The sequence below is a fragment of the Gavialis gangeticus genome, unplaced genomic scaffold (assembly GCF_001723915.1).
Source record: "Gavialis gangeticus isolate Ggan-Ray unplaced genomic scaffold, GavGan_comp1, whole genome shotgun sequence".
In the NCBI taxonomy this organism is placed as follows: domain Eukaryota; kingdom Metazoa; phylum Chordata; order Crocodylia; family Gavialidae; genus Gavialis; species Gavialis gangeticus.
In genome coordinates this window covers 45,852,037-45,868,745 of record NW_017728996.1, presented here as the reverse complement: position 1 = coordinate 45,868,745, position 16,709 = coordinate 45,852,037, and the positions used below count along the sequence as shown (strand labels likewise).

The 16,709-nt window shown below is 41.8% G+C and overlaps 1 protein-coding gene across 4 annotated transcripts in view; it reads left to right on the top strand.

Annotated features, from left to right (window-relative positions):
* SCAPER (S-phase cyclin A associated protein in the ER) overlaps nucleotides 1-16,709 on the top strand; it is a 454,172-nt gene that overhangs the window by 191,244 nt on the left and 246,219 nt on the right. For all 4 annotated transcript variants that reach the window (XM_019504422.1, XM_019504423.1, XM_019504424.1 and 1 more), the window contains one exon: nucleotides 16,141-16,277. In XM_019504422.1, coding sequence (XP_019359967.1) covers nucleotides 16,141-16,277 — 137 coding nt within the window. The remainder of the gene's footprint in view (nucleotides 1-16,140; nucleotides 16,278-16,709) is intronic.

Here is a 16,709-nt window from a genome sequence, read left to right as displayed (position 1 = left end):
GGGCTATCCTGTACCATGTGGGTGGAAAGTTACAGAATGCAGGGGTTAATACTAAAACAAGGAACAAAGAAACAGAGAGAAAAGTAACTATTTTTGCTACACAGCTGGTAAGTATGTTGTGGTGAAAGGGGAGAGGGGAGGGAAGGGGATGGTGCGGGGGGTAGATCAAAGCCCCTGCAGTGTGCGAGGGAGAGGGGCTGGGGTAGGTGCTGCCCAGCTGGGGTGGAGCAGGGCATGGGACAGAACCACGGCTCGTCCAAGAGGCGGGGGGCGGCTTCTGCTGCTGCGTGTACCCCAGGAGGGGATGGGGGCGGTGTACCTCCTGGATCTGTGCAGGGTGGGCTGCAGCTGTGGGCTGGGGCCAGGGCAGCGCCAGGCTGTTCCTGGCAGGGGGGCTGATCTGGGCTTTGCTTGGGGTGGGTAGCGGTGGCACTGGGAAGGGTCTATGGGGGAGGGGGCTGCAGCCACCCCCAAATTTGCTGTAGCCTCCCCAAAGCCCTCATCCAGTGCTGTTGCCACCTGCCCCAAGTGCAGCCTGGCCCAGCCCCACCCTGCACAAATCCTGGGGCACATGCTCCCCACCCATCCATGCCCTCCCAGATAAGTGGCAGAAGAAGCAGTGGGAGCCACTGGACAAGCAGACAAGCACTAGGCGAGCTGCCAGATGAGCAGCTCCTGGAAGAGTGGCATGCAGTGGCAAGAACCACTTCCCCCCCCTCTTCCCATGCCCCCCAAATGAGCCACAGTCCATCCCATGCCCCCACCGCCCCAGCTGGGAAGCGCCTACCCCTGACCCACTCCCTCCCTCACTGTGGGGGCTTTGATCTGCCCGCCATACCCCTTCCTCTCCCCCTGCTCCTCCCTCTGTACTTCCATCACACCAGACTTACCAGCTGCACACAACTCTCCACACTGCTGTCTGTGCCTCTCACTGCCTATGTGCTGCACTGCAGCTATGCGCATGCACAGGGCATTTATCAGCCAAATTATCAACCACAGGCCAATTTCCAATGTAGACAATTTTCTTTATATTGGTGCCAATCCGATAGTGGACCAACGTATCGGTGCCCCTCTAGAGACCAGGTTTGACATGATTTATTTTTCACAAATTCATGCTGGCTGCTTGTGATCAGCCTTTCCTCCTTCAAATGCTTGCAAATGGCCTTCCTTAGGATATGCTCCCATAACTTTCCAGGTATTGAAGTGAGGCTAACCAATCTGTAGTTCCCTGGGTCCTCCTTCTTGTCTTTTTTTTTTATAGAGGAGCACTGCATTGGCCCTTTTCCAGTCCTCTGGTACCTGGCCTATCTCCCACAGCTTCATGAAGATCCTTGCCAAGGGCTCCAAGATCTTCTCTACCAGTTCCTTCAGGACCCTGGCATGAAATTCATCTAGCCCTACTGGCTTGAATTCATTCAGACCCAACAAAAGCTCTCCGGCCATCTCTTTTGTTATCTCCTCCCTCAGCTTTCCTGCTTCCTTATCCAGATAATCCCTATTAGTTATCTGGCTGCAGCTTAATTTTTTTGTGAAGACTGAGGTAAAGTAGCTGTTGAGTAGTTTTGCCTTCTTTGCATCTTCTGTTAGGAAGATGCAAAGAAAGATCCATCTTTTCTGACCAGCATACTTACAGAATCTGTGTTGTCCTTAACCTTTGCCAGTTGCAGCTCATTCTTTATCTTTGCCTTTCTAATTTGTCCCTACAGGTTCTTGCTATTTCCTGGTATACTTCCTGCTTGACCTGCCCGTTCTTCTATTTCCTGTATGCTTATGGTAGTCTTAGGTGGTAGTATTGAGGTATCTGTTAGAGCCATTAGGAGCTGGAGAGAGCAGGAAAAGAAGAGGTTGTGAGTGGCTGTGCTCTTTTACAAGTTGAATAGGACTTCTAGGGATAACAAATACAGAGAGAACAGGATGGTGGCCTGAATTGGTCAGAGATAATGACAGGAATAGGCACTGGAGGTATGGAAGGTGAGGACAGAGACCAAAATTGAGGCAAATCTTTTGTGATGTTGCTCCGAGTGGTAATGTTAGCTAATTATCTCTCTAACAGCTGGATTGATGATAAGAAATATGCATATGCATAATCAGTATATTAACTGAAATTTCACTTCAGCTGCTGTAATCAATACTTGGGACTGGGGGTAAGCAACCCATGGCTTATGGGCCAGATTTTGCCTACAGATGTGAAGCTTCAGAGGTGGGGGCCTTCCTCAGTGAGCATAGGTGGATCCAAAATTTCAGAAAGAAGGGTGTGGAAGCAGGGACTGGTGCTTCAGGGGTGTCTGCACCCTGGCTCCCAGCTGTCCTACTCCCAATGCACCTGGATGGGCAGACTGCATTATAGGGGCAGCAGTAGGAGACTTTCTTGAAGTCCTTCAAGCAGGTAAGAATTTTTCCTCCCCACTTTCTCCCCTCTGTGCTCAGCAGCAAGTCCCTTCCCTCCCCTCTCCTCCCTCCAACATGTCCTCAGCTGATCTGGGGACAGGGTCTTCAAAGTCAGTCCTGTCCTGCTGCAGTCAGGCTGCACATGAAGCTAGACTTGGCTAGAGACAGCACTAGGGGCAGCAGTCAGATTTCATTCCCCCATGCCTTCTCCCTGGATAGCAGGGAACATGGGGGACCCACCCAGTGCTGCTGTTGCCTCTGGCTCCCTGCAGAGCCTGGCTGGAGGGGCAGGAGCAGCTTCTTCTTGGTGACAGAAATTTGCGTTCCAAGGGTCTCCAATCACTTCTGTTTGTAGAGAGCAGAATGTTGTCTTTTGTTCTGACTTGTCGCCCAGTCTTCTGATTTATAAATCAAATTCTTTCTTGCTTTGGAGACTCAAAAAACCCAAAACAAAAGTCCTCACCTGTTGCTCCCCCAGCATGATCAACTGAAAAGAGGGTTGGGGGGTGTCTGTGCCACTGCAAGTCCCCCTGCTCCTCCCCTCCCATGGATCTGCCTGCTCTCCCTGAGTTGCTATTGGGATGAGCATCAGCAGCCGTTCGGCCCTGGCAGCTGCTAAGTCCTTGCGTCTTCCTGCCTGAGTGTGACCTGGGATAGACCTTTTCTGGGCCACAGCCAGAAAAGGTTACCTACCCCAGCTTAAGACTGTAACAGTCTTCTTACACAGATATAATTATCATTAATACTATTGGCAACCATCAGAACTTATCACCAGTGAATTTATTACATGCTGCTTGTGGAAAAATCTTTAGTCTGTTATCAGGTTGGCAGGATTTCTTGGTTTTGGTGGTTTGGGATTGCTTACTGTGTCAACTAGTCTCTCAGAATTAATGGAGCTCCTTTCTAGCATCAGATGCATTTAGCAGTCTACTTCGTGGTGGTCATGTATTATGTGCAGAGTCTCAATTGGAAAGTAATCTCTAGCTGCTGTATTTTACATGAATGACCAAGGGTCAGAATCTAGGTTATGATGCGATTTAATTAATCCAAACTGAGATGCCTCCTTCTTGAATAGATAACATCTCAGCATTTGGTAGTACTTGCTATACTTTTCATGAAGAAATTTTGCAGTTAAGTATGCTTTGGAGTCCAAAAGCATCATCTTATTTTTTTAAAACGATGCTGTAATATCTCTAATGTTTCTTTTTTCTTAGATAAAAGGTTTAGGAGGTTTATATATAGACAAACACTTTCTTATAAAAAGAGCTTGATCAATTTCCTTGTCAGCTACTGAATCTGAAATAACGGAGTAGCTTTTCAGTTTGAAGCAGCACAGTTGAAGCAGAGAAGGAGATATCCAGTAGGAATGTGACTTCGTGGGTGACCTTACTAGTTTTTAGCAGTAATGGTTTTGGCAGTGCAATTTTTCATGCAGCTTGTGGATAAAGCACATCTGTTGTATTTGGAAAGCTACAAAACTGTCAAAGACTGAAAGTCAAAATAGTAGAATGGGACTAAAGCCATTTCTTTGTGGATCAGTTGAATGCTCTTTCTGCTTTCAGTTCTGTATCCTGAGTTTTAATTGTACTGTCACCCTGGAAGTTGATGTTTTTGGAAGATTCATTAAGTTTAAAACTTCAAGCACTTAAATTGCTGCATTTGAACTTTGTTTAAAAAAAAGTACTATTCAGGATAATGCAATTTTTTTTCAAATAATTATAGATTTGAGTGTTATAATAGGCCATTATGGCTTTCTGCTTATGGCCGGAATCATCTTGATAGTTTATTGATCTGTTGGGCATTAAAATACCTTTATATTAATTACTGAAGGTCCAATCTGTCAGTATATTGTTTTGTCTGTTTTGTAATTTTCTATACTTGTTTTAATTACTCATTACTTTTCAAATTAAGGATCCGCATAGTTCTTTGCAGGAGCAGAGCCTCTAACTGTACTTTCTTATACCTTCTGATCAGGTCCCTCTTTTCTATCCCCTTAGGATACAGGTGTCATACGTGGCCTGCAGGCCAGATCTTGTGGGCTAGTGGCAGATCATCTTCAGATCTGGCCAGCAGGGCTTCTTAGGGCAGCTGCTGGAGCCACTGTATTGATGTGGACCAGTGCCCAAGAGGGTAACACTGCTCCCATTGGTAACTACAATCGACAACAATTGGGAATGGGAAAAGGGGAGGTGGGGGGAGCAGTGGTAAAGCCCCAATCCCTGGTGCTGTAAGGGAATATGTCCTGCCATCTAATTTGAGCATGACTCTCCTTCCTTAGCATAGGTACTACAGTAATTTAGGGTTCAACACTGAACCAGAATGACAGGTAAATTACAGTGGTGGTAAAAGACTGAATCTGAAAGATTCAAAACCAGTATAATAGGCATACTGAGAAGGCTGTATGCTGATCACACTCCCAAATTTTTGGACCTGTGGGGAGTCCCATGGGCCGGATCTGGAGTGTAGAGCCATGTCATCTGGCCTGTGGGGCTGGAAATTTGGTGGTAGTAGGAGCATCAGCTGCCATATCTGTCTTCTGGAGCCACAGTAATTAATGCTGCCACCACCCAGTTCCAGCCCCGTGGGCCAGATGACACAGCCATGCACTGCTCACACATATGAGGCTGGATGTGGCTGGATGAGTTGATCATCACTAGCTTAGATCCCATTCTCTTTGCCCTTTTCCTTTTATATGTTAATTTTTTGTGCATATTTTGGAGCTTTGCTGGGGAAAAGCTGTTACTGACAATGGTGGGTTTTAGACATATTTTGCACAGCTAGTGCCTAAACTTGCTGGTGTAGTCTACACTGGAAGCTTTTACAGAACAAATTTCCTTCTGGAGCTCTAGTGTAGAGGAACATTCTGTTGCTTCCAGAGTTTATGTTGAATTGGTATATGTATCTGAGGGAATTTTTTTTAGCAGTTTCCTGTTATAAACAAAATCTTATTTCACTTCAGAATACAAGAGAAGAAAATCTGTAGTTACAAGTGTGTGAAAGGGGCACAAACTGAAAATATAAATCAGGCTAGGAATGATACAGTAAATTTGTACAGATAAACCTAAACCTCATAAGTTACATATACCAAATTAAAACAGAAAATGAAATATAGCATCCGATGCAAATAGAGCATCATTGGTTAGGTATTTAAATTGTCATTATTAAATAAGTGCATAGTCCAAAAAAGAGGAAAGAAAGCAAATAAATGTTTTTTCACATTGTTTAATGATGTTTTGGCAAGAAGTCAAAGAACTGACATTTGAAAAGAACCATCCTACCCCATAATATTTGCATTAATCCCAGCTGTCACTCAGATTTTTATACTCAAGCAATATATGGATTTAAATGGGTGTGGTAAGAAAAGTTTTCTCAGAGTAAGAAAAATCAATGCCTGATGATTTTAGAATAGATTATTTATAGAAGTTCTGTACTCAACTTGAGTCCACACTCTTGTTTTTTTTACTCAAACAAAATCTGAGCTATTTATTTTTGTTAGGAATTTTGTTTATGTCTGATCAGTTTCCAGAATAACAGTGGGAGTAAAAGTGAGGAACGCTTTCATCACTCCCTTCTTGCCCAGAACTCAGTAATCACAGAAGCATGTTTCAGCATTTCTGTTTGTTCTTGTTGTGCCAATATCAAAACTGTTTTGCAACTTTATCTTCAGAAGCACCATGAATAGTGGCATACGAATGATCAAGCTTTCGCTTTAGACACAGAAGTACCTAAACACCTATGAAAATACCTGAATACCTGTGAAAGTCTGGACCTAACTCCTACTGATTTCAGTGAGAGTTAGGTGCCTTAACTGACTCTGAAGATCTAAGCCAGCATCCAGTGACTTTGTGCTCTATTTGACATATCAGTACTCAGTGATCTTTCAACACCTATCTGGCTTTGGAAAGTTTGAGCACCTGTATATGTACAGTACACTATTTTGTACTTTTAATTCAGGACATTTGGGATTTTAAATCCTATTAGCAATGAGGCTTTCACAGTTTGCAGAATAAGGGTAAAGTGCTAAAGGTTCATATTTTTAAAATGTATTATTTTATATTTGAGTTCCTACCCTGTCTCTTTTGTGCCTGCAGTTTTGCAGGGGCATAAAATATCTGTCCCATTTGCCTGCAGTGTAAGTGGAGAAACATGCAGATAGTCTTAGTAGTATGTCCAATGATCAGTGGCCTTGCAAAAAGACACAAGTTTTTCAGAAGCTGCTACATAACATGTAATATACAAATTCTTGTAGGTCCAGTAAAGTTTTACAAGATTTTAAATTACCACGTTTACAAAATGCCATTAAATATAAAATTGAAATATATGCAATAACCTCTGCGTGCAATGATTTGTCTCATCCATTGGGTATATCTGTTTAAGAACAGATGTTGTATACACCACTGTTTTTTTAATACAATATTATTACTATGACTATGGTTAAACTACGTAAAAGCCCATTGTACGAAATAGAAGAGTTTTTAGTTCATTGATTCCCAACCAAGGTGCTGATGCTGAGAGAGATCTTTTGAATGGTGTCTCAGAGTGTGAGGAGATAAGCAGATGTAAAGAGATAAGCAGAGAAGTTCAAGCTTAGGCTCAGACCTTGCCTGGCTGTTCCCCTACCCCACTACCTGGCCCCTTTGTAACTAGGTAAGCACTGTAATAAGTTTGTATCTCGTATGAGGTGGTCCTCAATTCGCAAAAGTTACAGAAGGATGCCTTGAGTCTAAAAAGGTTGAGAACCACTTTTCTAATTACTGAATTACTGAACACACAGTACACAAAATTACAGGCAGCAAAAACGTTATTGCCCAAATATAAAATAATGATGTGCAAATATCTCAACACACAATGTCTGCTCTATTCCAGTGTTTTACTGTAGGCTGTCATAGCACTCAATACTGTATGAGGGCCCAATTGTGCAGTCATCACTAAGTATTCTGCAAGTTGATTGATTTCAGCAGGTGCTACTATGTGCGAATAAGGAGGCCATCATTCACATTGCATATTTTTAATCTTACTCGGGGGACAGAAAGTGTAATGTTTGCTTCTTTACAGCTCTAATTTCAAAATCTAATTTAATATACTGGACCTTTTGAGGAGGTGTACAGGTAGAAATGAAATCAGTCATGTTAAAATAATGAAATGAGTGAAAATGCTAGAGTTCCATTAGGTAGTTTTTAGTATAATAATAAGAATAATAATAATGCTTAGAATTTGCACTGGCCAGAGTTTAAAGGACTGGACATGGTTTTATTCCATTGGGATTTTGGGGCATTCATCTCTCACGAAGTACTTTAGCACCTTACAGACTCTGGTCTGCATTGCTTAACAACCTCATATTGTAAAAATTCATTCATTAGTTCTCATAATACCAATATGAAGTAGGTAAGTTAGTGGTTGCATTTCTTATTACACATAACATTTACTCAGAGAAGTGCTTTTGGCAAGAACAAAATAAATTTCCAGACAGCATATATTGTCTTCATTAGAGAGTAATCTGACATAAGAGATTCCATAACATAAATATTTATTGCTAAAGTAAAAGCTTTACGAATATTAGGCAAATTTACTTGATAAATACAGTACTGTTAAGGGCCCAGTCTTTCAAACACTGATGATTTCAGTAACTTTGCTGGTTTGAACTCTTACTGTGGTCTAGGAGGGTTGATGGACTTTAAAAATATATATTATTTTCAGTCAAATATTAGAAGCTTAATGGAAAGTTGAAATAAATATACCTCTGATGTTCCACAGCATGACATAACAGCTTCTGGGTTCACAGAGTAAATGTCATTCAATACTATCTGAAGTAGTAGTTGTACTTCTTGTTTCACACCTGAAAGGTGCTAGATCTGCCTACAATGCTAATCCTACACTTTGATCTGTACCTTCAAAAAGTGACAGTTATTTGTGACACAAGGTGTTATTACTCTAGTCTTATTTTAATGAGCTGTAAGGATGAAGTTTGATATTAATCCAAACTGCCACATTTGAAAGCTGAGAACTCTGAGAAACATTCTTTACTAAGGTGCTTGAGTTCATGTTTTGTAGCTGTTCCATGTTGTGTTATTGACAGCCAAGACCTCTCTTGGCCCTCACAGGATGATAAATGAATAAGCTTGTTGAACTCTGTAGTTCTGGTTGAGTCATCTATTAAACTGAAGATTAGATCAGGAAAGAGACTATTAGAGTCTGCAAAAAGGATACAAGGCTTTTTCTCATTCATCATTCCCACCTATCAGAAATCTGATAGAGCATTTGCAATTGTCATTGAGTGGCAGGGGGACAGCTGGTTGATTATCATCTTATATCTAAATGAAGATGGCTTGGGGGTTTTTTAGGGTTTTTTTTATCTGGTGTCTATTTCAAAGCAGAGGTTTAGCTTCATTTTATTCCTACTGTCACTTTGCAGGGTACCGTAAATAGTCTGTAGATCTGATAAGCACAAAGTTTGATTCCACACTTGCAGCATCTGATAAACTCTGTGATCAGTTCCACACCTGTAGAGGCTAAATTACGAGAGTTTAAATGTTTTTAAAAAAATGAAAAAGTTATGAATTCCACAAGGTTATCAGCTTGAGCCATGAGGTAGGGTAGGACTAGTAGTACTGCCAGTGCTATAATATACATTAAAGAATCCATTTGAAAAGATTTAATTTACCTGTTGAATTTTACTGCAATCATTTATAATTCTCATTGTTGTTGTTTTATTATATATTAATCAAACACCTAAACATGTTCCAGGGACTAGATAAGCCTATGTAGCAAAACAATAGTGCATTGCATATTAGGGGTATGCAAAGCAGGCTGTATTTGATTTGGATTCAGCCTGCTTTGAGGGACAGTGATTTAATTCACTGAGTCAGATCACTGTCCGGATTTGATTCAGCCGAAACTGAAACTGAAGATTCGATTCGGCCATAGACACAACTTTATATGTTTTTTCTACGTACTTGAGGTACCAGATGCAGCTTGTGAACACTGAGTTGGTGGGGTGGATGGAGTGTCCCACGGGAGCACAGGGGGGTCCCCCATGTGCTCAGCAGTGGACCCCCCTGCACTCCTGGGCTCAGTGATCAGCCCCTGGGGGACCTTGGGTGCCCTCGCAGAGCAGGGAGGCACCAGTTGCCGAGCCGGGGTGTGGGGAAGTCCCCTATGTGCTCTGTGGCGGACCTGGAAGTAGACTGGAAGTACTTCTGGTCCACTTCCGGGTTTGCCACCGAGTGTGCGGGGGACTCCCCAACACACTCCCATGGGACGCTCCATCCACCCCACTATGTCAGAGTTCATGAGCCACACCTGGTACCTTGAGGTAAAAGGTAAAACATATAAAGCTGTGTCTATGGCCAAATTGTTGAATCTTTCTGACTGTCTCCAAAATGATTTGGAGGCTTCCGATTCAATTCACAGAGATTAAAGGGTCTCCTGATTCAATTCGGATTTGGCGATTCAAATGCCAAAACGGGACAAATCTCCGAATTGAATAGGCAGCCAAAGCTTCACACAGCCCTATTGCCTAGGTCTCGCTTTTCTTAAAATAAAAAACAAAAATTTGAAACCTTTAAGCCAGCAGGCCTTGATGTGGTTAGATAAAGGGTAGATTTAATGTTAAAATGCAGAGCTCTGTGCTGAGGTACCTTTAAGACAACTTTGCACAAGCAATCAGAATCTGATCAGGGCGAAGTACAGACAGTCAAAAAGTCTGAGACTGAATCAATTCAATCTTCATAGGTTAGTCTAAGCTCTGCATAGATTGAACTAATAAGCAAATGAATAGACATTCCCTTTTGATTTCAGGAATGTAGCTGCATGGCTGCAGTGGCTCCGGCCAGAAGCTGTGGTGGGGGAAGGGGCACTAGAGCACACCTCCCTGGGCCAAAGCTAGCTGACCCATCCTGCAAGGTGGAGATATGCAGGGGAGGTACAAAACATCATGGGATGCTGGGGGACTGTGAATTAACTTGAATCTGGAAGGGATCTGGGATAGAAGTTCAGTAAACTGATTTAACTTAAATCAGTTAAATCTAATACTGCATCCATTCAGGTTTATCTTAAACCGGTTTCAGTCATTTTGAAAGCGGTTTATATGTATTGAACTTCTGTTGTGTTACAGATTTGAACTGGTTTCTGATCGCTTATACTGGTTTATTTGTAATTTCTTTCCCTAGCCCAGAAGTGCAGCAGTTGAGAGTTTCATGGGTGCTGGCATGGCTGGCTCATGTTCCACCCTGCAATTTTTTCCCTTAGCAGTTAGTAGACATCAAGAGTTTGGGAGAGGTTGCCAGGTTTTCAATAGGGAATTGAGCCAAAGAGGGAGAATTCTGAAAGAACATCCATAAAGAAATAGACTTATTGGCCACTGTTTTTTTCCTTTTCAGGGATATTTAAAGGGAATGTGGTTAAAAAAAGTAATGGGATGATATTTATAAAAATACCATTTGAGTTATCATCAGGAGAAAGTATCTAATAATTAAATCTGTTAACCAAAGGAATAGGATTCCAGAGGACAGTGATAAAAAAACTTCTTTGCTTGAACCATCAAGAAGGGGCAAAACACTGAAAAATGTGTAATCCAAAACACATTAAATTGTATTTTGTTAAATATGTGTCCTCTCAGATACGCAGGATGGCAAGTTAACATTGCATTAACTTTTCAAATTTCCTGTGATTTGTATATTTAATTTCTCACTCACAGTGTTGGTTTAACATTCATTTTGCATTGTATGATTTAAGATAGACGTGTCAAACCTAATTTCGACTCTATATGTATTGCTAAGCTAGATTGTACTGTAATGTATTACAAAAACTAAACAGACTTTTTCCAGGAAATGTCACAACAATTTATTTATTTTTTAACAGGCATATTTTTTTCCTGAGTGAATAAAAGAAAATATGATTGCTTGTGTTCTGGAAAACACTATCTGTATTGCTGAAAAATTGCTGAAAACATTGTTGAACAATATTTTCTCCTGTCACTTTTTAAATTTATTAGTTAACATTTTATTTATTCCAGTTTTTAATGGCATTTAAGAACGGAGAGGGGGCCCTACTTCTGATTATGATCCTGCCTATTTCCAAGAATTAATAGAAATAAATAGAAATTTCTTATTCCTTTTCCCTTCAAAATGAATTCTGTTTTTCAAGAAACAGAAAAAATGGCTTACTATTTTAATAAATGCAATAAAAATACTCCAGTAACTAAAATTAATGTATCTAATTAATTTCTTGTTGCTCCTTTCTTTGGGCTCATGATCTCAAAATATAGTTTGTTTTAATCAGCTCAAGCAATTAAACTCCAATATGGAAATCTGTGAGTTTCACTAGTTGAAATAAAAATGCTTTGAAGTGACACTTGGATAGTATGAATACATCTTATACACATTTACAGGCAGATAGACTTAGGCTTATATAGAACACAGGGTTACAGATGACTGCTGTACTGAACGCTACCCAGGATCAATCAGTACAGGACAGCAGAGACATCAGACATGGAGTCTGCAGTAAATTATGCTTACATGACTATTCTATTTATTTTGGGTTGCAGTATTTGATAGAGGGTATAATGCAACATGGAAGTTATGTAGGTGCAGCAAGATAGGAGTTGTCTATGTAGGGGGCAGCTTACTTTCATTTAGTGAAAGAAGAGTGTATCTGTGTTGGAGTTAGGTGAGTGCAAATGACAGCAGTTTGAGGAACTGGCTGGGGAAGCACAGTAAGAGTGTGTGCAGAAGGAAGAATGAGAGCTGAGAGAGCAAAATGTAGCAAAAGCTCAGAGGAAGGACTGACTGAGAAAAACCTGGCTGTAAAAGTGACAACAAAATACAGAAAAAGAAAAAGGGGGCTTGGGTAAGAAGGACTAACCATTACAAGCAGGAGTGGGTAGGAGCTTGGAACATTTTTCTTCTGTTGTTCTGAATTCTGTGGCTCCGCCTCCCCTGCTTTAGCCATGCTGTCTGTGGGGAGCCAGGCTTTGCACTCTGCTCCGGCCATAGCAGCCATGGGTGGCAGCCAGGCTTGGGCACTGCTGGCGGGGGGGATCAGGATGCTGTGGACTTGGGTCCCTGGCCCCATAGCCCTGGCAGCTGGAGGTCCCCTCCAGCAGGGCTGTGGGTGCAGGGTGAGGCAGGGCTGGGGGTCAGGAATAAGGGGCAATGGCATGGGCAGGCACCAGCATATCAGGGCTGCTCAATACTACAAAGCAGTGGGGAGGGGTGGGGGGACAGCTGCAGCTGGACCTGTGTCCTGTTGAGCAAAGGGGGCAGGGGGAACTCTGATTTTCCATGATAAACCCAAAATCAAATGCCAAAATGAATAGGTATTTAGAATTTATGGTGATTGAGGCACTGGTAGGCTTCCAAATTGCTTTAAAATTGTAAATACATCAATAAAACATCATGCTCAACTGATAGAGATAGATAGATAGATAGATAGATAGATAGATAGATATAGTGGCATTTTATTTTAATCATGGAAAAATGTAGATTTTGGAGCTTTTAATTAGAGACTTTGCTTTTTTTCCTATCAGGGAATTAGTGATTCTTAAACAGAGAAAACCAGAATCCTTGCTGATCCGTACACTGAGGACTGCCTCAGAATGCATTTCTCTCAGAGAAAATGAAAACTGTGAGGCAGATTGTGACTTGATCTGCTCCTGGGTTGGTGTGTAACTGTGTTCTGCACTGGTTTTTGCAACAATGCATCTTTCATGTGTATAGGACACTTTTTTGATAGAGTTGTAAAGGCTTCTCTCTTTTTTATATTTAAACTATTTTGGAATAAGTTTGTTCTTTTAAGATTGAAAATGGCCACAAAGAAATTTAATTGAAAACATTAACTCCATATTTAATTATGAAATATGTTTTATATTTCTTTTTATGTAGGAGTACATGAGCTTCCACATGAAATTAGATCACTAGTCTGTCTGACTTAATATCACATCTCTAACAGTGTTGCAACAAAGAAATTTAAGCAGAAAATACAAGAAACTGCCCAATCTACAGGCCATGAAAGTTGGTGGAAGAGCTCCCATTAACTCCAATTGTATAATGGGCTCATATCAATTAATAATGCCTTCTGTCCTGGAGTAGAGGCCTTTCCAAGAAAGGGTCTGTGACCACCGGGCTTCGAATAGCCGCTCTCGGGCAGCCTTCGCTCTGTTGTTAGACGTCAAACGCCTTACGGACTAGTGTCATCGCCCAAGTCGATGTCTTCCCCCCGGGTTGCCAACCCTGTTCTCTCCTGCCACGACTTGTTTTTCCTTTAGTAGGCGGGGTTGGCTGTCGAGTGTACTCGGTGGCCCATGGTTCGCCTGGTGGTTATTCACGGGGCTCCGCCATCCCTACACCCTGGCCTCAAGCCTCCTTCGGCGCGTCACCCATCCGATTGGCCTCATCCCCTCTGTGCGGTAACGCCTTTCGACTTTGCCTCTATGTGCCGCGGCCTGTAGCCACATTCACCTGTAGGGGCCCACCCGTTTGCCCTCCTCACCTTCACCCCTTCTTTCACGGGAAAACTCACAAAAAAAGGGTAAACCTTATGAGGCTTCTCTTCAGCCTTGCTCCCTGGGGTGCACGCCCCCTTCCTCTATGCCCCTTCGTCCGGGGTAACTAAATAAATGTAACAACAAAATACTGAATAACAGGCCACTCCCTGCCCTTTTACTAGCCTTCCCAGAACTCTCCCTGGGGGGTTTTGGTCCACTCCGGACCCTTCACCTCCAGCATTACTCTCGTCTGCCCGTCACTCCATCTGGGACTGGCAGTGATGCCCACCCGACTGTACCCCTTCAGGGGTCTCCTGGGGTCTTCTCCCCTTGGCTTGGCTTCCTCTGTGCCCCGTCGTCCCAGCACTCCCACGTGTGGTCAGCATTGCTCCCAGGTGCCGCTCCAGCTATGTCTCTGGCTGGCATGCCTGCTGCTCCCTCATTGTTCTGTGCGGGCTCCTGTCAGGGTGCTCTGTCTTGTGCTGTCAGCATCCTCAATGGCTTGCCAGGCTCTGTGGGTCCTGTGGGGAGAGTCCCTCTCGCTGCCGGCAGTGGCTGCAGCTCCTTGCCCATGCTGTCCGCCCCATCCATGGCATCGGCCGCCATTTTTAACTCTGCCAGCTGGCATCTGACACTGACGTCATCGGTCGACCGTAATTGAATAAAAAGCTGGCTGATGAGCTGCACGGGCTCTTCATTCTGCCCCTTGCATGCTGCATCTTGAGCTGCCAGTAAGTATTTCCCCTTATTATGTCTCCTGGGACAGGGTGAGGACAGAAGAGAACCTGTTTTTGACATGTTGAAAGACTGAATTCAGAAAGAAGATGAATCGGACCAGGTTACTGTCGGCAGTCCCTCAATTCATGGATGACAATCTTCTAGTAAATAAGAAAGTCATCACTGAGTTTGTAGATGACTTGAGGAGGCCAATCCAAGATCTACATGTTGATGTTAGGTCACAGCTCTTTCCCTTTTTGTATCTCATTTATTTGCCTCCATAATGAGGCAAGTGAGGTGTGATAGGTGTTATCAAGAAGAGGACACAAGACTGAATGACTCACTTTTTCATGGTCAGACACTAGGAGATTGTTTACTCCAACTGGCACAATAACAGCTGAACCTAATAGGGAGTCATCTGTTGAGGAGAGCAAGCAGTATTTGTAGTACTGCTCTCACGTGGAGGACAGCTTTAACTATCTGTTACAAGGCTAGCTTGCAGAGCCTGAATTAGGCATTCAGCAGATCTCCAAATGATTTGGACAAGCTTCTTTCTTCTCAGCACTGTAAATTTTTGGGCCTTTACTTGCTGTGTTCCTCCCTAAAACAGGAATTATGGGAATTTGGTGTCAGCAGCCCTACTCCAAACAAATTTTCCATGAGTGGGGCCTCTGTAATGTAGGATATTGTAGGAATCTCAGCTGAATATCCTAGTACCAAATATGATCCTAAATTTTCCATTATTAAATCAAAATGCAGTCATGTGAAATGCAGGCATGTGAAAATGTTAATATTTTGTCTCTGGTTACATGATAACCCAGCATTCATTTTTAGCTGTATGAAGAAAGGTATGCATAGCAGATATATTATGGGAGTTCTCTTATTGGCTAAGCTTTTGCTTTGAGAAAAATCTATTGTGTCTTTACTGCTGTGTATAAATTTGCTTTTAATCTAGTAGAAAGTGTTTTACATAAATTTCACTTGGTTGTGAATGGCATAACTGGTCTTTACTCATCATCATGAGAAATTTACAGCAAACTTTCTTTCATTGCATCATAGAAGTGTTCATAGATTAAATGTCCCATTATCATAAGTTACCTAAAAAAGAAAAAGAAAAGGCTTTTCTGATTTTACCAAATATAGACCTTCATCCTAATTCATTTTTAGTGTGCAAGAATTTTTATTGAAGTTAATATGACAATTTATAAACTGAGGTACCATTTGGTATTGTTTTCCTTGTCTTTTTAATTAACATATTTTCTTTGCTTTAAATTTATTTTCTTAATCACTGACTTTGATCTGACCAAAAGACTGTTCTCTGTCCTTTTTTTTTTAGTTTGCATACAATATTCTAATATATGAAAAAGTAATATGATACCATATAACATAACAGATAAGAACAAATCATCTTGAAAACATATGGAACAAAGTTCATATGTAAACATTTATTTGTTCATTTTCTCAGCCATTTGATAAATCGCATCAGTGCTCTTCAGGTGCAGAGTCTTAACCATCTTCACGTTCAGTAGACAATATTTCTCTATCTTCTGCAGGAACACCTGTCATTGAAGAAGTATATTGTTGATATTGTGGTTGAAAACTCTGTTCCAGCAGAACCTTTAAAAGATGGAGAGGAAAAGCAAAAAACTAAAAAGAAAGCCAAGAAGCTGAAGGCACGGATGAACTCCAGGTAGCACAACTACTCCTGAAGTTTTGCTCTAAACTTTGTTTTTTGTCCTTTAAGAGGAATGCTATGGAAGGAGGAAAAAAGCTGAAAGTTATTTGCTTCAGGAATGTCTCGAAAATAACACTGATGAGCCTAATTTATGGCCACTTTCTCTGATTGAGAAAGAAAACTGAATATCGATCCAGAGCCCTTGCTTTCACCTGTTAAGAGCTTTTCTCATAATTGGATGCCGGTGCCCTGCCAAAACTGTAGCCTCTTTCAGCATACAATAGTATGTTTAAGTATGTGTAAACCATGCCTATTTTTCTTCCTAGCTATTGATTTTTTAAATGAGGTATCAAAGAAAATCAATAGTAATCAACAAATAGAAGCCAGTCTGCTGTAGTGTCAAATCCCGTGGCTGGATTTAATCAATTTTGTTGCCTGTCACAACAA